General features: G+C 38.0%; 1 protein-coding gene across 1 annotated transcript in view; it reads right to left on the reverse strand.

Annotated features, from left to right (window-relative positions):
* The window catches only part of RpS12 (ribosomal protein S12), a 51,073-nt gene that overhangs the window by 21,994 nt on the left and 4,137 nt on the right, over positions 1–24,942 (reverse strand). The window contains exon 3 of the mRNA XM_090371486.1: positions 14,501–14,626. Coding sequence (XP_090227612.1) covers positions 14,501–14,626 — 126 coding nt within the window. The remainder of the gene's footprint in view (positions 1–14,500; positions 14,627–24,942) is intronic.

Below are 24,942 nucleotides of genomic sequence, written 5' to 3' on the forward strand. Positions count from 1 at the left end.
GATTACAGACTAGCTTATATCTGCTGTAGGTTTCTGTGTCACCTGATAATTTATATGCATCCCATGCATTTTTCTTCCCTGTCACGAGCCTCATTAATTCATCTGACATCCACTTAGCCTGAACCTTGAACAGTATTTCTTAGTTGGTTTGAAAAGCCTAGTAGCATTCTAGATTAAGTCCCTGAAGGCTTCCCACTTAGAATTCACTGTTGGTAACATCTTCAGTTGATCCCACTGTATAGAATTTAAAAACTATTTGAGACCACTGTAGTCACCTTTACGAAAGAAAAACCCTTCCCTCTACCTTTGATGGCAGTTACATTTTTAAGTAAATCCCATATCAGTACACTGTGATCACTGTCACCCAGTGGTTCCTTTATCTGCATTCTTAATGCATGAATAATCACTACTGATAATCAGATCAGGTTGCCCCTTGAACATGTTGCTGTAGAAAACAATCCTCCAACAAATCCACAAAAGTCTTGCTATCCTGCGAGTGACCAACCCACAAGTTCCAGTCAATATCTGGAAAGTTAAAATTCTCCATTATAAGACATTCTGATTTACTGGCCCACTCTCTGCACAACTGTTCATTGTGCTCAGAGTTATTAGACCTATAACACACTCCTACTCTCATTTTCCTTTCCCAGTGTTTATGTCTGGATGCACTTCCTTAGATTTTGTGTTTCTTAACTAACAGCATAACCCCTCCTCCCTTCCTGTACACATTGTACTCCCCAAATTTCAATTCTGCACTGCTTATATCTGTGTGATACCATGTCTCTGATATTCCAACAATATTTGCCTTTGATTCCTTGATCAACAATTCAAATTTATTTACTATACTTTCTAGCATTGGTGTACATGCATCTGTTCTTACTTTTAGTTACCCGAACACTTGTTCCATGAAAACACCCAGCAGATTGCTCTCTAGGCTAAAAGATGTAGGTTTGTAAAAGGAGAATGAATATGGATATCCTATAAGTTATGATGAATCAAGAAAATTATAGGCTGAATTGCAAAGCCAATTAGAGGTGAGTGAACTGCAAAGTAAAATGATTAAACAGATAAAATAAAAGGCAGGATAGCTGTCATCAGATATTGGTGGGGGAATTTAGTTATAAGTTGAATATAGGGATAGCAAAAATTTGATGCAAGTTGAAGTAAATATTGAAATTCTAACTATCCTCATTCTATCACTTTTTTTGTGTTTATTTAATTACTACACTATCCCTTCCCCATCCTCAATTTAATACCTTGCCCTATACTACATGCTTGTTCTAAATTCAACACAAAAAAATTTTTTTCCCTTCCAAATTTACTTAAAACCTACATTAAATTCAAAAACATTTTTTCCTACTTTGAAAACACCTATTTATGTTTTATTTTAGCTTTATCCTTATTTATCTTAATTTTTTATATCATCGACACAGTACTGGGACTACCTTGTCCATACTGTAAGAGAATGTGCTAATTTTAATCTTTTTGCTTCATTTTGCCTCTCTCCCACTGTTATGGACAAGTATAGAAACAGTTCCTGATACATGGTCAGGTGTGGTCCCCTGATGAAATACCTGACCACGTATCAATATTTACTTCAGCTTGCATCAGATTTCTGCTATCCCTATATTCGACTTATAACTAAATTTGTCCACCCATATTCGATGACAGCTAGTCTGAAAAAACTTTGAAAGAATTGAAAAGTCTGATGAAGTCTGAAAAACTTTGCAGTTTTTCAGACTTCATTATCAACCTGCAGTGGGTTGATAATGGCTGCAGTTTACCTTTACCTTTTTTTATTCATACAACTTGAACATTCTCTAGGAAATTATAACAAATGAAAGTAATGAGCTTTGAAAAGAAACAATGCATTCTCAGAACACAGTTCATCATCTATTCAGTAGAGGGAGCCTATGTTTTCATCACAGAATGCAATTTGCAGCCAAAAATTCAACCAAAGTTGTGCTATCTGGTACCCCACCAAGTAAAATTCCTTAGGAGTTAATCTTCCTCCCATACGTAAAAGCAGATATATTTATTTATCTAGTGTAAATATAAAGATAGGCTATTAACTTTAAACTGATAAATGACAGCTGTTCTGATATTGTGGCCTAATCTTTCTGCTTTTCTATAATTGTGTAATATGATCTAAGTTTCATCAGCAACTTAGATCATGCACCACTGTGTAGGTTGAAACACCCAGTGAAAGGGGAACCCTATTCCCTCCAACTGAGAATGAGCAACTACAGCTTTTAGAAATTCCTTCAGTCACAGAGGAGAAAGAACAAACAACTCTCCAGATGGGTGATAATCGGCAACACAATAGGTGATATGACGACAGCCATGCCACATGCTGTATTGCTGATAGGTTACATGAAAATGCCAGGCAATAAAGTAACAATGTTATGGTACCAGGGTTAATGGAGTGCTATTCATGTGCAGTATAAACAGCCACACTGATCAAGTAGCACATTAATCCATATAAAATTCTTTGTAGTCACTGACCAAATGGAGGGGGAAGGGGATTGAAAACCTGAAAAATTAAAAAAAATTTGAAGGAGTAAATAAAGACAATCCCTATAAAGTTTTCCTTTTTCTAATCACTTCGTAAGTAACTGGTTTCTAATCACTTCATAAATAACTACAAAATGTCAGTGAGATGGTAAGTCTTCTTTCAGACATAAATTTACCCTAATATTAGTCTTGTAGTGACTGAACATATAAATTTGATCAGTGACTACAAGTTGCATTTTATTCCCAACCTCACACAATGGGCTGTTATGGTTAACATTTTAATCATTTAACCCCAAGGGTTCACATCTGATGAGTATGCGCTTGGCACACCCAAAATCCTGAGCTGTATATCATCATTCTTCTATTTATTGGTAATTAGCTTCTACTTCTCTCTCTCTCTCTCTCTCTCAGGGTAATTCAGAATTTTTTTTTTTTTTTTTTTTTTTGGCTGCTGCAGCATAAGCCTCAGGCTTCCTTGCACCATATGGCTAATAATAATAATAATAATAATAAATAATAATAATTTACAGGAAAGCTTTCCTCCTGGTGGCGATTTTTGGAACTACTTTGTTTTTCATGTAATTCTCTTCCACATCCCATGAAGAACGTACATGGAAAATTTGGTTGCATTTCCTCCATTACACAGATTAAATAGATACTTTAATTGTGGCAATGCAGTACTATAAAAGCTTTGTTATCCGACATATTTATATTCCTGAAGAGGTGACCAATTACAGCAGTTTTATTTGTGATCCAAAACCTTTTTTTGGCATAAAATTAATAAAAAATCAAATAAATATTATAAATTTTTTTTTTTTCCCATTTTCTTCAACAATACTTAGAAACACAAAAAAGCAAAGAAAGATGCATTTAGTATATGTACGATTAATTTTTAAATGCCAATGTCAAATTAAGGGTATTACAAAAATGAAAAACTAAATAATTACTGCTTGAGGAAAATGTTTGTCATTGTGATAAAGAATTTAATAATCCGGTTATTTGCATTTTATCTTATAAAGTTATACCCATCGAAGAAAATGACATACAAAATAATAATAATAAAAAAATAAATATTAGCTATATCAAGAGTAAATGTTTAGTTGGAATTTGTGCTGAATTACAGTACAATTTTATATATATTTTTAAAATAAAATAAGATTAAATATTTTGATTGTCCTAACATTTTTTCTGTTGTTTACATTGGTGAAAAATCTCCAAAAATCCAAAATTATAGTTTGTTTTGTAAAATAAATAATTAACAGACAAGAAACAATTTTAGTTTCTGGTCTGTTAACGATCAGGCTGCAAGGATGATCAGAAAAGTGGCAGCTATGTTTTAATGCAGCGATATGCAAGGACTTACACTTGGGAAATAGCAACCCCAAAATAAATTATATGCTTGGTTGGGTTGAATTAAAAACAGTAGAGAAGAAAGGGATCTGGGAGTTATAATACAGGAAGATAAAAAGCTTTCTGAGTAATGTTGATGATTTATCATATACTATCCTGTAGAGATATGGATGTCATAGTTCTACTGTATAAGGCAATTGTAAGACCACATTTGAATACTGTGTGTAAGTATGGAGACCTCATCTGAAAAAAGGCATTCAACTTCGTGAAAGGATCCAAAAACAAGCAACTCTGGTCCTTGAGGTTGTCACAGACATTCTCTCAGATATGCCAGACAAGCTGTACTTGCTACCTGGGAGTCTAAAACGCTGATGGAACTGATATTCGGGTGACACTCAAGTCAATGTTGTTATGGAGGCTTAATGGCACATAAGCATCTATGGCTATAATGTGCCTATTCACTTGTTATTTTAAGAGATGAGGAATTTCCATAAAATCAAAAGAAAATTTTAAATCAGAAATTATTAAAAAGTCCAGTTTGCTTGAGGAAGTCAAAAAATTCAGAAATATTTGCCTTATCACCAATCAGATTTTCAAGAGTTATTGGTTTACGATTATTTATCAGTGAGATCAAGGATGAAACTCTGTGTTGTTTATAGTAGGGGCAGCCAATGAGAATATGTCTAACAGTTAAGATGTTAGAGCAATGTGTACACTGTGGTGGATCGTCCCCTGTGAGTAAATAAAGATGTGTCAGATGAGTATGGCCTATTCTTGCCCTTGAAAGGACTACTTCTTCTCGTCTCGATGTACGGACACTGGAACGCCAAAATTTCGGATCTTGTTTAAACTGAAAGAGTTTATTATTAGTCTGAGAGTGCCAGAGTGCTGTCCATTGTGATAGGCAAGCAGCATGAACGGTTAGTACACAATCTGATGCTGGAACAGGGATATTGGTTAAATCAAAGGTAGTTGGATTTTTTGCAGCTTTATCAGCCAGTTCATTGCCTAAAATACCGGAATGGGCGGGTATCCAACAAAAAGCAACCAGTTGTTGACGTTTTTTATTTGTAGTAACAAGCTTCTGATTTCATCTAGAACAGGGTGAACTTTATCTTCGCAATTACTTAGCGACATGATTGAGCTGAGGGAATCAGTATAAATAACAGATTTTAAAGAACAGTCAGAATAGAGATTTTCTAAAGCAAGTTTTATTGCATACAATTCAGCAGAAAATATACTAAAATCTGATGGAAGGGATACTGATACAACTGTATTTGGAAACACTGCAGCTGCTCCAACATTTGAATTAGATTTAGAGCCATCTGTATAAATTTGGTAGAAATCAATATATCTTTGAATGTGAACATCATGAATTTGTTTGAAGTTTGTTGCTTGCAAAGTATTCTTTCTCCATTGGCAGAGGTAAGTGTCACATGTTGGAAGAGGAGGAGGAGCCCATGGTGGTTGAGCAAAGGTTGGTATCTGCTGTACTTTCCGGATGGAAATATTCCAAACCTGCACCAGTTCAAGAAGGCGAAGACTAACTGGTTTAACTATGCTGGGTTTGTTTCTGTATAGGTTTTCTAATGGTGGGTTTAAAAGGTATGACTGAACGGGATGAGAGGCACAACTTTGTATCTTGACAGCATATTTCAATAACAGTGTTTTCCTGCGTAAAGTTAGTGGGGGCTCGTGAGCTTCTATGTAGAGACTATGTGCTGGCGACGTTCGGAACGCACCAATTGCAATTCCCAAAGCACTGTGTTGAATAGGATCAAGCCAGCGTAATGCACTCTTTCTGGCAGAATCATAGATTGGAGCACCATAATCGAGACGAGATCTGATTAATGCCTTGTACAACCAAAGCAGGGAGGTACGATCTGCACCCCACGTTCGGGCAGATAAGGCTCTGAGTATGTTTATCTTTTTCAGACAGGAAGTCCGTACATTTTTAATATGATCTAGGAAATTTAATTTGTGGTCAAGGATTAATCCTAGAAATCTGATGTTAGTAGCGATTGGGATGGAGACATTGGAAATTTGAAGTTCAGGATCCGGATGAAGTTTTCGTTGTCTGCAAAAATGGATTGCAGTTGTTTTCTGCTGAGAGAGTCGGTAGCCGTTGAGGCTGGCCCATTGTTGTATTTTATTTAGTGAAATTTGAAGCTGTCTTTCAATAGATCTCATGTTTTGGGAATGGCAGGAGATGGAAAGGTCATCTGCATATAGATAAGTCTCAATTGTGTTTGGAAGCTGTTTGGTGATGGAATCAATTCTAATAGCAAAAAGAGTGGCACTCAATACTGATCCCTGTGGAACACCTTCTTCCTGAATGAAAGTTGAAGAGAGGGCATGTTGGTATCGAACTTGAAATGATCTAGTATGTAGAAAGTTCTTAATAAATACAGGAAGGTTGCCACGTAGTCCGAGAGAATACAGATCACTAAGTATACCATGCCTCCAGGTGGTATCAAATGCCTTCTCTATGTCTATTGAAACCATTACTAGATGTTCATGTTTGACAAAAGCATTACGGATGGCAAATTCAGCCTTGACCATAAGGTCTAAGCATGACCTGTTTTGACGAAAGCCATATTGACTACGGCTCATTAGCTCTTCCGACTCGATGATCCAGATGAGTCTTCTGTGGATAATTTTCTCAAGGATTTTACTGAGGCAGCTTGAGAGAGATATGGGTCTATAGCTATATGGATTGGATGGATCTTTTCCAGGTTTTAGGAATGCCAAAACTGTAGAGTGATGCCAGGAAACTGGAAAAACATTTTCTAAAAATATACGATTGTAAAAGACTAGGAGGAGACGCAAAGCTTTGTCATTAAGATGTTGTAGCATGACATAATAAATCCCATCTGGTCCAGCAGCACCATTGCGGGCTGTTCTAATGACATGTAATAGTTCAGAATATTGCAGAGGTTTATTATATGGGAGAAGGTTTGAAGTTTCAAAATTAATACCATGCTTTTCTTTAGTGTTTTTAATTCTTTGGAATGAGCTAGTATATGCTGATGTTGATGAGATTTCTGCAAAAATATTGCCCAAAGCATTGGCTATATCTACAGGATTAGATATATCTTGCCCATTCCAGGAGAGGATTGGAGAAGGTATGGTAGGAAACTTACCAGACAGCTGTCTAATTCTTTTCCATATTATTTTGGGATCAGTATTTCTGTTAAAACTGGATGCAAAACGGGTCCAGGATTCTTTCTTTGCTTGCTTTTGTATAAAGCGTGCTTTTGCCCTTAATTTCTTATAATTAATGAGATTGACTGTGCTTGGGCACTGCCGAAACAAATTCCAGGCTTTATTTTTTGCTCTCTTTGCTGTGGTGCATTTGTCATTCCACCAGTAATTATAATGTTTTCGGCCCGGCGGATTTGATAGTGGTATCGTGTCTTTAGCCACATTTAGAAGATGCGACGTGATGTATTCTGTCACACCATCAATATGCTGGTGGCGGATTTTTTCCTCGTCAAGGTCAATTGATGACTGAAATTTTGCCCAGTCTGCTCGGACAAATTTCCACTTTCTGCACGGTTGAAATGAAGGAGTCTTTGCTTTCAGAAATTTGCATACTATTGGGAAATGGTCACTGCCCATGGGATCGTTTATTACATACCACTCTATGGTTGGGACTAGTACTGGTGAAAAAATTGAGAGATCTATTGCTGAGGTGTGTCCTGCTGGGAGCTGTACGTGTGTCGGTGCACCTGTATTGAGTACAGTGAGATTTAGTGCCTCCAAAAAACTTTCAATTAGTCTACCTCGTCTATCCAATTTAGTAGAGCCCCATAATGGGTGGTGCCCGTTAAAGTCCCCTAATATACAGAAAGGTGGAGGTATCTGTATAAAGAGGTCTTCAAGATCTTTTAAAGAGCAAGTACAGTTTGGTGGTAGATAGATTGAGACTAGTGTTATTGTACCATGGAGAGTTATACGAACAGCAACAGCTTCTATTTCAGTTTGGAGTGGGATATGTTTTGATGGGATCTTTGAATGTACTAGTATTGCCACACCACCATGGGCAGCGTTAGCAGTATTTCGATCTCTTCGATAAATCCAATAGTCCTTTATCGAAGGAGAAATTTGTGTGGTTAGGTAAGTTTCCTGTAAACAAAAGGCAACCGGAGAATATTGGTTAATTAGGTATTGAATATCGTCTGTGTTGGAACGAAAGCCTCTGCAATTCCATTGTAAGATGTTGTGGTTCATTTTGGTTTAGTTGAGGATGAATCATCTGACTGTTTTTTGTTTGAAGAGGATTTTTTTCGGTCTTTTTTCGGGAAAGTAGGGCGTCCAGTATCCATCGTGTCATTTGCGTGAAGTTCTAGTATGGGTTCTTCATGATCTGGGTTTACATCTACTTCCATACTACTGGCTGATGATTCAGGTTTATTCTTATCTTTAGCAGTTTTAAGTTTTTCTTTGTTATGCGGAACTGTCCGAGTCTCAATTGGGAATTTTTCTGTGTTATTTGAGACCGTCTCAGTATCATTTGGGATACTAATTGGGGTGTTGGTGGCATTGCTGGTTTTCGTTTTAGAATTTTCTTTTCCTGTGGTTGATATGGTTCCTTTAACCCAATTAGCTAGCGAGATGTTGGGCGGTATCGACACATCTGTTTGAATTGCAGTTGTATGAAAACTTCGGGTTCGAGAGGCATAAGATGGACTTGGCATGGTCAGCATTATTTGTCTGCGTGCCTCAGGATATGTGACTTTGTGTTCTACTTTATATTTTTGGATATTCCTACCTGTTTTCCACATTTCACATGTTTTAGAAAATGCGGGGTGATTGCCTTTGCAGTTGGGGCAAATGGGAATTGCGGCTGGACAATCTGCCTGCATATGATCCTTTGCTCCACAAATAGGACAGATGGTGTCACCTCTGCATGCCTGCTGTGAATGGCCATATTTCTGGCATTTAAAACAGCGAAGAGGATTTGGGATGTATGGACGAATTCGGCAGTTTAAATATCCAGCTTTTACTGAGGATGGCAAATCAGGAGTACTAAAAGTTAAAATGATGGAACGAGTTGGAATGAGATTTCCATCTTTTTTTGTCATTATTCTTTTAGCGCTGATTACCTTTTGGTTGCTAAGTTCTTGTACTAATTCATCCTCAGACACAGTAATTAAGTCCCATTCTGTGATGACACCCTTTGATGAATTTAAGGTATTGTGGGGAGTAACAGATACTGGCAACCCACCAAATGTCGTTGTCTTTAATAGCCACTCCGAATGTTTTGTGGTAGCTGTTTCAATCAGGAGATCTCCGGATTGGAGTCGCTTTACCATTTTTGGTGATCCTGCAATTGATTCTAGATGTCTTTGAATCACGAACGGAGATAACTTACCCACAGGCTGGGTAGACAGAGAGTGCATCACCAAAAAATTGGGAATATCTGAACAGTGTGTTTCTGTTCGAAGCCTTTTGGGTTGGCTATTTTCCTTGTCTTCATTACCATATTCTGGTCTTGAGCTTGAAGGCTCTAAGGGTGGAAAATTTGTAGAATCCATGATGGCTCCTTTTGGCCCTGGGGGATTATCTTTTCCACCCAGGTTACCGGCCCCGCCACGGGGAGGCAGGAGCAGTGCCACGAGGTGACCAAGCGGCTGGGTTAGTAATTAGTATTTATAGAAAAAAACAGAAAGGTGGATTCCCTTTCTGGGCCTTTTCCTACTTCTTGTAGAGTGAAAGTGCTACTGAGATATACAAAGAAATCAAGAAAGCGGTTTTTGAAACAAAAATAGAATCTGTTTGCTCAAATACTCTTTGCAGAAATCGCTTTTAGAAATGCACTACAAATCGCTTGGCCACGGAACGCTTGGCACCCGGGGCCACACTCAAGTCAAGTGGACCCAATTTCGGCGAAGTCCGGACGGTCTGTGACAGCCAAATCCTCTGCTCGCATCTTCACGATGGTGGGACTGTTAGTAATCCTGGGTATAACCTCCATGCACAAGTACATGGTGGGTGACCACCCAGGTGTGAACCAACGTAAGCAGGGGTCGAGGTGTGGCGCCCACACCACATGGAGGAACGCCGCCCCTCTATGTTACCAGGCAGTACTAGGTGGTAGATGACTCTCATCAACCGGGGAAATACCACCACTTTGCTTATTGGAGGCTTGACGTGGTGGAACCCATGTTTAGTCTCTAGAGCTAAGTTCCGGTCAACCCTTCCCTATCTTTTCCATCATGCAGTATGATCTGGGTATATTCTTACCACATGTACGCCATATCCAAAAATTTCATTACTTCATACAGCATGTCCCACCCACTTTTTCTTACTATTGAATATACCATGAATTGTCAAACTAATAGAGCAAGCTTATCTGCGAAAAGATCTAAACCTCCCAAGGACTTCCTAATTCATTTCACAAATATACGTGGTCTCAATTCTAATCTCAACAATGTCCATTTATTTCCACTTGCAGTCTGCCAAACCACATGTACTTTTTCTGAAAGAATCTCAGTTATCGGTTGATTCAACTACTGCTCATCTCAGATGCCCAAATTATTCGCTGTATGATTCCTTTCGCCTCAAAGGTGGTACTTGTGCATATGTCCGTTCTGATATTCCCTGTCGGAGACTTAGCAATTTGGAATCTCCTCTCTTTGATCTTCTCTGGCTTAAAATCTCTCTACCTCATTGTGTCAAATTCATCTGTTGTCTCTACCATTCTCCCAACTCCACTAATCACTTGGAGCTCTTTGACTTCTTTTTTTTTTTTTTTTTTTTTGATTTGGTAGTTGTTGGCGCATCGGCTTCTGTGGCCATATTGCACCTCACAAGGTTTTTGCAGTACTTAGATCCAAGCCCGAGGCGGGAATCGAACCCGCGACCTTTGGGTTGCCGGGCAGGTACTTTACCCACTCTGCTAGCCCGGTCGGCTCTTTGACTTCCTCTCGTTGCAACTTGACTTTCTCCAGTCCAACTTTCCTAACAGTGAGGTAATTTTCCTTGGTGATTTTAATGTTCACAACTCCAGCTGGCTTCCGTTTTCTAGTCACACTGACCCAGCTGATAGAGATGCTGAGGCTTTTGCAATTACTAATGACCTAGCACAGATTGTTCATTTACCTACAAGAATACCAGACAATCCAAATCATACAGCCAATACACTTGATCTTTTTTTCACAAACAACCCTTCTAAGTACACGGTCGAAGTGAGAGGTCCTTTAGGCACTTGAGATCACAACTTGGTGATTGTCTCTTCTCCAATGGAACCTTTATCTCATGGCTATTCCCAACTTCGTGTTGTTTGGCATTACAAGAATGCAAAATGGGATGACCTGCGAGACTTCTTTACTTCTTTTCCTTGGTCGGATTACTGTTTCAAAAGTTCTGATGTCAACGTTTGGTCAGATCGTGTCAGTGAAATTATTCTTGCAGGAATGGAATCCTTTATCCCACACTCCACTTTAAAATATCGTCCTTTATCTAAACCTTGGTTTTCCAATAAATGTGCTAAGGCTGTCCAAGAGAAGAATGTTGCATATCGTAATTGGCTTGTTTCTAATTCTTCAGTTTCATTTTCTGCCTACACCAAAGCTTGCAACAATTGTAAATCAGTTATTAATCAGTCCAAACTAGAGTTTGAACAGGCTAAGAGTAGAAAACTTGTTTCTTGCCCTAATGGTAGCCGAGCATTCTGGTGTCTTGCCAAAGCTATTGGCCACAACTTTTGCCCATCTCTGCTCCCACCTCTGTCCAAACCAGATGGTTCTGTTGTCACTTCAGCCAAGGATAAAGCTGACCTGCTAGCATCCCATTTTTCTTCCAGCTCATGTATTAATGATCTTGGTAAAACACCTCCCACCATTCCCAACACGGTCCATTCAATACATCCTGTGGTCTTCCGTCAAAAGGATATCAGAAGGATTTTGATGAATCTTGATGCTAAGAAAGCTCCAGGTCCTGATGGTATTTCTCCACTTGTTCTCAAAATCTGTGCTCCTGAACTTACTCCTATTCTTTGCCGCCTTTTTTCACTTTCTTATTCCAAAGGTGTTTTTCCTTCTGCTTGGAAATTTGCTCATATCCAGCCAGTTCCTAAAAAGGGTGACTAATCCCTTCCATCCAATTATCGTCCCATTGCAATTACTTCTAGTCTTTCTAAAGTAATGGAGAAATCAATTAACCGCAAACTCTTAAACTACCTAGAAACCTTTCGTCAGATCAATGATCGCCAGTATGGATTCCATCAGGTCGATCCACTGGTGATATTCTGGCTTATGTTACCCATTTATGGACTAATTCAATGGAAAGGTTCGGTGAAACACAAGTAGTTGCTCTTGACATCTCAAAGGCTTTTGATCGTGTTTGGCATAAATGTCTTCTAAACAAGCTTCCATCTTATGGTTTGCCAACTGTTTTTAGTAATTGGTTATCCAGTTTTCTCTCTGATCGCTCACTGAGGGTGATGGTAGATGGCTCTCTGTCTTCTAACTTCTCCACTAATGCCGGTTCCCCCAAGGTTCAGTTCTTTCCCCCACTCTTTTCCTCTTGTATATTAATGACCTTCCATTGACTGGAAATCCTATCCATAGTTTTGCCGATGATAGCACATTGCATTCAACTTTCCGTTTTGAGAAATGTTGTCCTGCTCAATCAGCTTCAACTTCTCGAAAATCTGCTACCAATTCCTTAAATGCCGATCTTCAGGTAATTCTCCAGTGGGGCAAAGACAACTTAGTTGATTTCAACCCTTCTAAAACTCAGTCTTGTCTTATATCTCGCAAAAAGGATTCTTCTGCTCCTATGCTTATCTTTAGTGACACTCCAATTTCTAGGCAAAAGGATATATTTCTTTTGGGGATTACCCTGACTTCTAATCTCTCTTGGCACAAGAACATTACAAATATTGCTTCCTCTGCATCTAAAAAACTTGGTTTTCTCTTTCGCTCTCGGCGTTACTTTTCTTCCAAACAGCTGCTCACTCTGTATAAATCGCAAATACGCCCTGCCATGGAATATTGTTCCCACATCTGGGGTGGTGCCCCCAAAACCTCTCTCAGGATTCTTGATTCCATTCAGAAGAGGGCAGTTAGGTTAATTAATGACTCATCTCTAACAGAGTCTCTCCACTCGCTGTCTCACAGACGCACTGTTTCTGCTGCATGCCTCTTCTACAGATACTTCCATGGGCACTGTTCTTCTGAATTGGCATCTATAATTCCTGCTCTCTCTTTCAAAACAGTCCGAACACGTGCCGCCACCAGCCAACATCCATTTACTGTCCAACTTCAAACCCACAGAACCAACTTTTCATCTTCCTCATTTATTCATTCAACTGCCGTTTTCTGGAACAACCTTCCTTCATACGTATTTCCTGAAAATTACAATCTACAGAAGTTCAAGTCCAATGTCAACAAATATCTTCTTTCGTCTTCTCAACCTCCAACTCAAGCACGGCACTAAGTACTATAGGTTCTAATACCTCTCGTGTTTGGGGTTCACATAAAAAAAAAAAAAAAAAAAAAACTCACATGGTGAGATTGGCAAAAGGGTATGAGGAAAGACTCCGATTATGTGGACTACATAATCGGAGTTCTTGGCAACCAGGCAACTCAGAGGTGACCCGACTGAGGTTTAAAAGGCTGAGAGAGATTAGCAAAGTGAATGAAAGTGGAATTTTCACTGTTATAGAGAACTTCAGAACTCGGGGGCATAAATTCAAATTACAGGGAAAGAGGTTCACACTAGATTATAGGAAATTTTCTTTTAGCCAGAGAGTTGTTGGTTGCCTTCGCAGGTAGTTGAGGCTGACAGTTTGAACAAATTCAAAGTCAACTAGATAGTTATCTATGTGAGGGGGGAAGCAAATAAATTTTTTTTTTTATCTACTCTTTTTTTTTTTTTGGCCAGTGCAGCAAAAGTCTGTGGCTTCCTTGCACTATATGGCTATTACTATTTCTCATGGTGAAAGTAGGCTTTCATACTCAATATTTAATTATTTATTTTATTGGTTTGTTATCATTTTTTCCATATGGTAAAAGTAGTAATTACCTGTAAACATAATATACTGTAGTTTTAGTAGAAGAGTTTAATTTTTGGTTAATTATACCTTCATGGTTTTCTCTTTCCTTTGTTTGTCATCTGATGTTATTTAAACTTGATACTGTCATAAAATATCAGGCAAAGGGAAAAAATTAAATTATACTCAAATACAGAGGTGTGGAGTTTATTTTCTAGAGCAATGGTAAGCAAAACAGTGAACATGCTAGACAGTTTGAATTGTTACCCTACTATGATAGTAATATTATTATTTGGAAAGTATAATTTATAATTGTCTGCCATGTTTTTATTATTATTATTATTAGCCATATGGTGCTAGGAAGCCAGAGGCTTATGCTGCACCAGCCAAAAATTTTTCTGAGTTACCCTGTGAGAGAGAGAGAGAGAGAGAGAGAGAGAGAGAGAGGAGAGAGAGAGAGAGAGAGAGAGAGAGAGAAGAATCAGAGGTAGAAGGGAATCACCAAGAAAGAGAAGAATGATGATATCCAGCTCAGGACCCTGGGTGTGCCAAGCCCATACTCAGCAGATGTGAGCCCCTGGGGTTATTTAATGGGCACAAATAATTAGTTATTTTTATGCACAATCATTTTACCTGTCAAGAGCTTTAGCAGCTTCATGAAGTCCACGGGCTAATCCATCATGAATAAGTGCAATTTTTAACACTTCTTGAAGGGCAGTATTTACATTCATGCTGCCAGTGTCGGCAGTGGGGCCTTCTCTGAAATGGAAATTCAAACATTAAATATATACATATAAATATTATTTAAAACAAAATGACATACAACAGAGTGAAAAAACTTCAAGATTTCACCGAGACATTCAAATATGGGGTAATAAGCATTGCTATAGTGGTTGATTTTAACAATATAGCAAGCATATAAATTTTCATAACGAAAACAGGTACATGGTAATAGAAAAATTAATAACATGGAGGATTAATACCAACCCCCAAGAGCAAAAAATATTTCACATTTCAGATCCTACTACAGCATTATTTTTTAAGAACTTTATTAAACAGAATTCATAGTGTAGAAAAACATCATAAACAGATGTACATCTGTCTATGATGTTTTGAACCTATACCAGATGTACAGGTACAAAACATCATTTGTACCAGATGTACCTGTACACCAAAAGAATCAAAAAATAAAAATAACCAACTTCAATTTCTATTCTTCATCAATAACCATAAAAAATTATGTGCTTAATATTAAACCAAAAAAGTTCCAAATTTAATATATTCATATAACAAATTTTAATGTAAGTTATAACATATAATATATAATCAAAAGTTCTGTGAATATAGGGGCAGGTTGCAAACCTATCCCCAGGTAATTCTGACCTTGGTTCAGCTCACTATCATAAACTTAACTGATGGATCAACAGCAATAAATTCCATAACTTCAGTTAACTGGGTTAAGTCTGGAGCAAAAGGCTAAAGCTATAAAAGATATTAAAAGACAGTATATGTCAGGCATAGCCTCTTTCTATACACAGCTTTTACCAAACTGGGTTTGCCACCACTTACTGCAACAATATCATATTGTAGAGGCACTTTGTCATGAGCTACCTTAGTAGTGCACTACTCTAAATAAAAAGCATTTCTCCAGTGGAGAGGTATACTCTGCAAGAACAGGGGAAAAAATTGAAGTAGGCATGGTCTCCATCCGTCAATCACTGCTGTGTCGGCGAGTCTAGAGAGGGTGCACCCTAAACTAAATCTTAGCCACAGATTTTATATAACATAATTTACAGGTAATTTATCGACAATAGTAAAATAATCAATTTAATAATCTAAATAAATAATTAACAAAATGTCATTTGCAAATTGTCGGCGAGTCTAGAGAGGGTGCACCCTAAACTAAATCTTAGCCACAGATTTTATATAACATAATTTACAGGTAATTTATCAACAATAGTAAAATAATCAATTTAATAATCTAAATAAATAATTAACAAAATGTCATTTGCAAATTGTAATAAAAGCAATAGTGAATAATTATTATTTACTAAAATTTCAAAATTTTCCTTAGGATTAAAAATGAAGAGTTTTGCAAGTGAGTATCAAAAGAGAAAAAATAAGTTATTACAGGCTCATTTATCTAGTTTACCCAAAGTTGACACTTATTTTAAAGTAACACAAATAAATGAAGATTCATTTATTGAGGATTGACCTGATGTATCAATACCAACTATTCCTACAGATAGTTGGATCTAGTACAACTACAGGCTGACCTCAATTAACGCGATTAATTCGTTGAGTGAGCGCATCGTGCAAAACAGAAACGCGTTAATCAAATATAATAATCAATAGGAAAAATTATAATTGGTCCTTGACCTTCTGGAATGTCCATAAAGAATTTTTAAAATACCTTTTAAATAACTTTAACTGTATACAATGTAAAAGATAATGAAAATAATTATGGAATTAAATGTTTATTGCATAAAACAGCGGTTCTCAAACTGTGCGGCGCAGAATATTTTAAATTTTTGAGGGAAACACAGCGATACTCGACATCTGTCAGACATCGGGTGAACTACTAGCTCAAGGTAGTTCACAGTTTCAACCTTTCTTATTAAGTTGTTTGGACCTAACTACTAAACGGAACTGTTAGGTATTTCTTTTGATCTGGTGCACCGTGAAGAAATTACTGACACTAAAGGCGTCATGAACCGAGAAAGTTTGGGAACCTATGACATAAAATACACAATGAAGAAACAATTTGTTACGGAAATATTTGAACAGTGTTGACTTTCTCTTTTCATCAATCAATTTCCAATAGCCGACAACAATCTTCTCTAGGCACTGGCGAAATAAATATCGCAGAGAACCTCAAACAAAATTTGAGGTTCTCTGCGATACGAAAGATTTCATCTGGTTTTTTTTACCGTTATCTCTCCTTTGCGGTAACATTTTCATCTGGCTCATTTAAAATTTTGAATTTTTAAATGCAAGTCTGCATTGACTTTGTTAGCAGGAGACAAACAAACATGTCTTCTTCTGATGGTTGACGGAACACACTGAGGCGGACAGCAGTCAAACATTTGTTTATTGCCCGTCCGACGCGCGGTAAGCTTAACGCACGATTCAAATCTTTTTCAACCATTGCATAAAAAAAAAAAGTTCGCATTAACTGTAAATTTGTATCGTGTAAAGTGGTATAATTATTTCAAATAGCGTAACTGAAAAACGCGTTAATCGAACTCGGGTTATGCAAGGCCTGTACATCTGATCCTAATATTTCAGACTATGATACAGAAAAAAATCAACAAAACATCTATACCAAATACAATGATGTGGATCTATGGAGTATTATTATTATTACTAGCCATATAGTGCAAGGAAGCCTGAGGCTTATACTGCACCAGCTTAAAAAAAATTTCCGAATTACCCTGGGGGGGGGAGAAGCAGAAGGGAATCACCAAGAAAGAGAAGAGTGATGATATCCAGCTCAGGACCCTGGGGTGTGCCAAGCCCATATTCACCAGATGTGAGCCCCTGGAGTACTTTAACTAAGGATGATATCTTGAGAAATTGGTGGATAATCAATTTAATAATCTAAATAAATAATTAACAAGCATAATGTCATTTGCAATATTGTAATAAAAAAAAGGAATGAAATTAGCTTGGTGCTGGCGAAGTTTTTCTTAAATTTTTATCATTTTATTAACTTAATTGGGATATTAATTTATTAGCATTAGCATTAGTAGAGGCATTTGATGCAAGAAAGCAAGCTTATGCAGCATCAGCCAAAAAAAAAAAAAAAAAACCCCACTTCCACTTCACCCCTCTGTTCGTTCAAAATACCTGTCCAGCTGAGCCTTAAACTTATTTAGGCTATCAACCTCCACCACAAGGGATGAAAGTCTGTTCCACCAACCAACCACCCGCTGGCTAAAGGCAAATTTCCGCACGTCTATCCTACATCTGTCTTTCCTCAATTTGAATTTATGCCCTCTCAGGTGATTTTTCTGAGCTAGAGGAAGAATCCCATCAGCATTGAGCATGCTTAAACCATTCAAGGCTTTATACACCTCTATCAGATCACCTCGCTGGTGCCCAGTCTCCAGACACTGTAATTTGCAAAACTTAAGCCTTTCTTCGTAAGAGCACCCCTTTGTTCCATTCACTAATCTTGTTGCCCTTCTCTGTACTCGTTCCAGCAGCTCTACATCCTTCCTCCAGACCTGTATACAGTACTCTAGGTGTGGCCTGACCATTGCCTTATACAATGGAATAATCACCTCCTTATCCCTGCTGGAAAAATTCCTGTATATCGTTGATAAGACAACTGAGCTACTCTTGCAGCCCGTCTGCACTGCTCAGAGAACTTCATATCTGCCTGTACAACCACCCCCAAGTCCCTTTCATTCTCTACCACTGTCAGTGTAGTACCACAGAGTTTTTATTTTCTAGAAGCAGCTTTATATTCCTAGTTAGATTCTTAGTTTATTTTGAACTTAGATGGACATTTTGTAGGTTATTACTCTTACTTAGTATCGGTAAAATTTGTACCGTGTGAAACTTGCTGGCATTGTGTAGTATCGATACGGAATAGCGTAAGGTATCGCGTAATACGCAGCACTGTAGTTTGTTATTTGGTTTTTTGGAGCATTAGCAACTAAGGCCATATTGCTCCGGGATATGCGGTGGTCATTCCCTGACCTTTCCGCATTCTCCGTATTTGGTGGTGACGGGCTCGAACCCCGGTCTAATCAAGAAGCGTGTGCTATGCACTGCTGCTCCTTCCCACCTGGCTACGGAGGCGCCAGCACTGTAGTAGGAATCTGTTAGCTTAATATAGTATTGACAATTAATCTATTAAATTTATAAATCCTTTTAATTTTTATTGTTAATTAAACTGTATTTAAAAGGAAATCATGCCCCAGACTAGAGTAGCAAAAGTGCTGTGGTTCGGGGGAGAACCGAAAGGTGAGATTCTCCAATGTATCACAGTCTAAAAAAATGTGCAAAATATGACATGTTTGCAAATCTCTCTTGAACAAGACATGATCTAGCCATGGAGGATGTCTTTGTGTGTGTGTGTGTGTGTGTGTGTGTTAGGTGCAGAGAATGTGAAGAAATTAGGCACCAACTTAGCATTCTGATGGGCATCAATGAGAGCTTGAAGAGTCGGGTAGATGCCCTTGAAGGAATTAAAATTGGGGCCCATCAACCTCTCAGCTGCCCACTCAATGCCAGAGCTCACTCTTGTGCACCAGGCAACACAGTGGCAATCTTCAGCACAGAATGCGCTGGTCCCGCAGGAGCTAGTTATTGTTGGTGACTCAATTGTCAAGGAAACGGGAAATATATTCTGCAAAAAGGATAGGTGGAATAGGACCAGGGTATGTCTGCCAGAGGCAAAAGTTAATGATGTAGATCATATGATCTTTTAAGGGCACAAAAGGTGAAATCGTTGTACATGTCGGCACTAAAGACTCAAGAGTAGGAGACCTGTGGATTTACTTAGCATGTACAGGTCAACGTTGAAAAAAAGTCAAAAGTTACGGTTAAATTTGAAAGTGTCTGCAATTTGCCCAAACATGATAGGAGGAGTATATGATGAGAGCCTTGTCAATCAACTTGGCCCTGGAGAGATTGTGCAGGGCTCAAGGTAGAATTTTTTTCAGTGTGGTCTGTGCTTGTTAACAGGAGAGATTGCTTCTACAGGGATGGGATACACTTAAATAAAAGGGTGCAAGAATATTTGCCGACGCTATCGAGGCAATGTTAGGTGGGTCAGAAAATTGCTAGCTTGGGGGGATTCGTGGACTAATAGATTAACAGTATCTGCAAGCAGAGGTGGAAATGATTCTTGCAATGCTTCTATTGGAATGAACAGCATCCCAGAAAGGAAGTTGCTAGGGATTTCAGGAATGGCTGGGAGTCATGAAACAAGTAAATACATGGGCTGTGTTAAAGTAACTAAGAGTAAGAACAGGTGCATGTATACTTTCATGTACATGAAAGTATACAGGTGCATGTATACTTTCATGTACATCAACACTAGGAGTATAGTAAATGAATATGAAATGCTGGCTAAGACATCCAAGGTGGATATTGTTCGGATATCAAAGACGTGGTGTAACTCAGATAAAAAGAATACAGAATTGGAATTTGGGGAGTACAATGTGTAGAGAAAGGATAGGAAGGGAGGAGAGGGGTTAGGCTGTTGGTTAAGAAACACAAAATCTAAGGAAATGCATAGAGTTGACATGGACAGTGCAATGCTGAGGCAGTTTGGTGTGACATAAGCACTGAGAAAGCAAAAATGAAGGTAGCAGTTTGTTATATGCCTAATGACTGATAAGTACAATGAACAATTATACAGAGAAATAGGGTGGGCCAGTAAATCAGTGTCTTATAATGTGGGATTTTAGCTTCCCAGATACAGACTGAAACGGCGAATGTAAAGAAAGTCAACAGAGAATGATGAGAAACGTCGGATAACGTACACAGAAAATTAGTTTTCCAATACAGCACTGTAGTGCTGCTCGCTCGGTAAACAGACAGTAGGTGTTCTCGGTCTGGAGCAAAGACGGAGAACAATATATTGATTGACAGGTAGGGGTGGCAAACGATGTGCTGATTGGTGCGCGAACACAACACACAATAACATCAGTTTAGTATCACTCAGAAGCACTAACGTTAACTTGCCCTAATGAACGCTTTCCATAATGGTGAAAAAAAAGGTTCAGGTTACCTCCACTTGAATCACATGGGAGCTTGAACCGCTCCTGAAGTGGAGGGGATAACCTAACCTTTTTTCTTTAGAATCATGTTTGTTTGGTTTTTAGGAGCATTAGCAACTAAGGCCATATTGCTCCAGGGATATGCGGTGGTCATTCCCTGACCTTTCCGCATCCTCCGTATTTGGTGGTCACGGGCTCGAACCCGGTCTAATCAAGAAGCGTGTGCTACGCACTGCTGCTCCTGCCCACCTGGCTACGGAGGCACCTTTAGAATCATGTGGACTAGCGCATAAATTGTTTATTAACAAAATATTATTTTTTTATTACTGTACTTTTATTTTTAAAGACACTCGTGCAGATACACACGTACCATAATGTCAATCAACACCTCAATAGCTATTTATATATGTATAGAATCTTTCTTTCTTTTCTTATTATTTCCTAACCTACCATTGAAGGTTACGAAAAATAAAGAAACCTTTTCCTTTTTTCGTAACCAAACCTAAATCAACTGTATAGTAAAAACACTCATGAACTCCAAAAATCTGCTTTTGATAATGAGAAAAAAAAAAAAAAAACATAATGAAGAACATAAAAATGAACAGAATGAAACTTTTATTAATTTAGTTTTCATCAAAAAATCAACCAACGTTTTATTTTCCTTACAAATTTCTTCCATCGTTAAAAGATTCATCGCTACTATTACCTGTTTACCGTTCACTACAAAACTATTATGCACCGTTCTTTACTCATAAATACACATTATAATGCCAACCAATGATTACACACTAGCTTGTCGTTTGTCACGCCCACCACCAATCATTCCATCGTTTGCCATGCCTACCTGTCAGTCAATATATCATTCTCGATTTCGGCTCCATACCGATAACACCAACCATCTATTTATCAAGCGAGCAGCGCTAGAGTCCGGTGTTGGGAAACTAACTTTCCGTGTAAGTTATTCGACATTTTTTGTTGTTCTTGTGTTGGCTTTCTTTACCTTAGCCACTCGCACACTAGCAAGGCTTTTGTGGATTTATTGGATGATTGTTTTCTGGTACAGCAGCATGTTAGAGAGGCAACAAGAGGGCATAACACTTTTGATGCAATTATCAGCAGTGATTATTCACGCATTAAGAATTTACAGATAAAGGAACCACTAGGTGGCAGTGATCAGTGTACTGATGTGGGATTTACTTAAGGATGTGACTATGATCAGGGGTAAAGGGAAGGATTCTTGCTTTCATAAAGGTGATTATAGTGGTCTCAGATTTTTTAAGTTCTATACAATGGGACCAAATGCTGATGTTACCGACAGCAAATTCTAAATGGAAACCATTCAAGGAAGTAATTTTGGAAGCTACTATGCTTTTTTTCCAAATAAGAAATGCTGTTCTAGGTTTTGGCCCAATGGGATGTCAGATGAACTAATGAGACTTGAAGCAGAGAAGAAAAATGCATGAGATGCACATAAATTATCAGGCAACACAGAAGATTATGGTAGATACAAGCTAGTTTGTAATCAAGTCACAAAGGAGGTTAGCAAGCGAAGGCAGATTATGAGAAATCTTTTGCAAAGGAACGAAAGAAAAACAGCAAGGCCTACTTTACTTATATAAACTTCAAAAGGAAGGTGATAAATCAGATTGGTCCATTTGATATCAATGGTTTCACAGTAGATGATCATTCTCAAATAACGGCCTAACAATGAGTATTTTGCATCTACATTCACACATGAGGAGTTATTCAAGGAGGAAAGGGCCAGATGTTTATCAAACCCTAACAGTGAGTTAAATGATTTGTAATAACTGAGAGCAAAGTGGAGGAGAAATTGTTGAAGTTAAACAAAAGAAAGGCACTCGGTGTGGATGGGATCTAGCCAGTTATATTAAAAGAGGTGGCAAAGGAAATAAGCAAACCCTTAGCCATAATTATGAGAGCATCCTTGGACTCAGGTGAAGTCCCCACAGACTGGAGACGTGAAAATGTATCTCCAATTCACAAAGGGGATCAAAGGTTGACATGAGTAATTACAGACCTGTTAGTTCTGTTACAGGGAAAATAATGGAGTTACTGGTTAAAGAAACATTGCAGGATCACCTAGACAAGACATCAGTAATAATTCAGACACGGCATGGGTTTGTTAAGTGGAAGTCTTGTCCGACCAAGTCTTGATTGGATACATGGTCACAAAGGAACTAGATGCAAAAAATATTTTTGACATCATATACTTGGATTTTGGGAAAGCTTTTGATACTGTTGCACATGAAAGACCACTGTACAAATTGGAGCAGTATGACATTAAGGGCAAGTTGCTACAATGGATAATAGAATGGTCGAGTGGAGAAGACAGAGTGGTAATCGATGGATACTGCTCTATGTGGACTAATGTTATTAGTAGTGTCCCTCAGGGTTGAGTGTTGGGCCTATTGTTGTTTTGTATATTTATCAATGAAAGCAATGAAGGTATATCAAGCTTAATGTAAAAGCTTGCAGATGATATAAAGGTTGGCAGGGTTGTTAATAACAGTAATGGCAGTATGCTGCTGCAAGAGAATCTAGAAAAGTTGGGCAGATGGGCTGAGAAGTGGCAACTGAAGTTTAACATTGACAACTGCAAAGCACTACATATGGGTAGTAGTAACCCCAGAGAAATGTACCAACTGGGTGGTGTTACACTCAGGGTAGTGGAGAATAAGAGACTTGGCGGTAATTGTGCAATCAGATATGAAGTTTTCTGAGAAGTGCATACAGGCTGCCAAAGTAGGTCATGGGATCTTGTCAAGGATATACAGGAATTCTGCAAGCAGGGAAAAGGAGGTGATTATCCCTTTGTATAAGGCAATGGTCAGGCCAAGCCTTGAGTACTGCATACTGGCCTGGAAGCCTCATTTTAGGAAGGATGTAGAGTTGCTAGAATGAGTACAGAGAAGGGAAACAAGACTGGTGAGGGGAACAAAAAGGTGCTCTTATGAAGAAAGTCTTAAGTTCTGCAAATTGAAGCTTCTGGAGACTAGGCACCTGCAAGGCAATCTGTTTGAGGTGTACAAGGCCTTGAATGGATTGAGCAGGCTCAATGCTGATGAGATTCTTCCTTTTGCTCTAATTACAAACCTGAGGGGGCATCGATTCAACCTGAAGAAAGACAGTTGTAGAATAGATGTGTTGAAATTTGCCTTTAGCCAGCGGGTAGCTGATTGCTGGAACAAACTTCCATCTGCTGTTGTGGAAGTTGATAGCTTAAATAAATTTAAGGCAGAACTGGACAAACGTTTGGAACAAATGGATTAGTGAAATGAGAAGGTTTTTTTCCCTTTAGCTGATGCTATATAAGCTTGCTTTCTTGCATCATATGCCTCTACTAATGCTAATCTCATTTTGGGTTCAAAAAGGCCCTTTTGACTGTCAACACTGGAAGGATTCATTTGAAAAATCAAAACATTTAAAAATCAAGGTATTGCTCCCAAGGACTCTTTCCCTCCATAAAAAGTAAGTGTGAAAAGTGCAGTCAAGAGTGGCCAGTATAATCTCCATCAACTAGATGTGTCTACTGTTTTGTATGCAAGCTTTATTCAAATTGAAAATTGCGTTTAGCCAACGATGGCTTTAAGGATTGGCAAAACCCCGTTTTAATTAAACAACACAAGAATTCAACTGATCATAGAGCAGCTTTGCTCACACATTTATCAAGAAAAGGTGGATCCATTTTAGATTCAAAATTAGATAAATTATAAAAACAAAAATATTGGAGGCAGGTGCTTCAATGTACTGTTGCATTTGTAACTTTGGCTGAACAATGATTGCCATTTCGAGGCGATGAAGAGAAATTTAATTCACCTGGAAATGAAAATTTTCTTTGATTATTAGAATGCGACGAAATTATTGATTTAATGGCTAAAAAAGTAAGAAAATCTATTTTTGAAGATTTAAAAGAAACTGGTTATTTTAGTTTGTTGATTCTACACCTGATCTGTCACATATTGATCAATTAACTGTTATTGTAAGATATGTATGTCCTTACAGTGGTCATCCCGTTACACAATTTTTAACGTTAATTCCAATATAAAACTATTCTAGAGAAAATTTAGCCAATTTGATACTTTATCTGTATTATAAATGAATGTAACATTGATTTTAGCAAGTGTAGAGGACAGTACTATGATAATGCGGCCAACATGTCCAGGAAATATAAAGGTATGCTGCAAAAAATTTTAGAAAAATAAATAAATATGCCATATATATTCCTGGTGCCAGACATTCATTAAATTTGGTTGGCCATGCTGCAGTTGATTGTTGTGTAGATGCAGTAAATTTCTTTGCAATTTTGCAACAAACCTG

The sequence above is a fragment of the Mastigoproctus giganteus genome, chromosome 4 (assembly GCF_048544385.1).
Source record: "Mastigoproctus giganteus isolate SK-2022 chromosome 4, ASM4854438v1, whole genome shotgun sequence".
NCBI classification, from domain to species: domain Eukaryota; kingdom Metazoa; phylum Arthropoda; class Arachnida; order Uropygi; family Thelyphonidae; genus Mastigoproctus; species Mastigoproctus giganteus.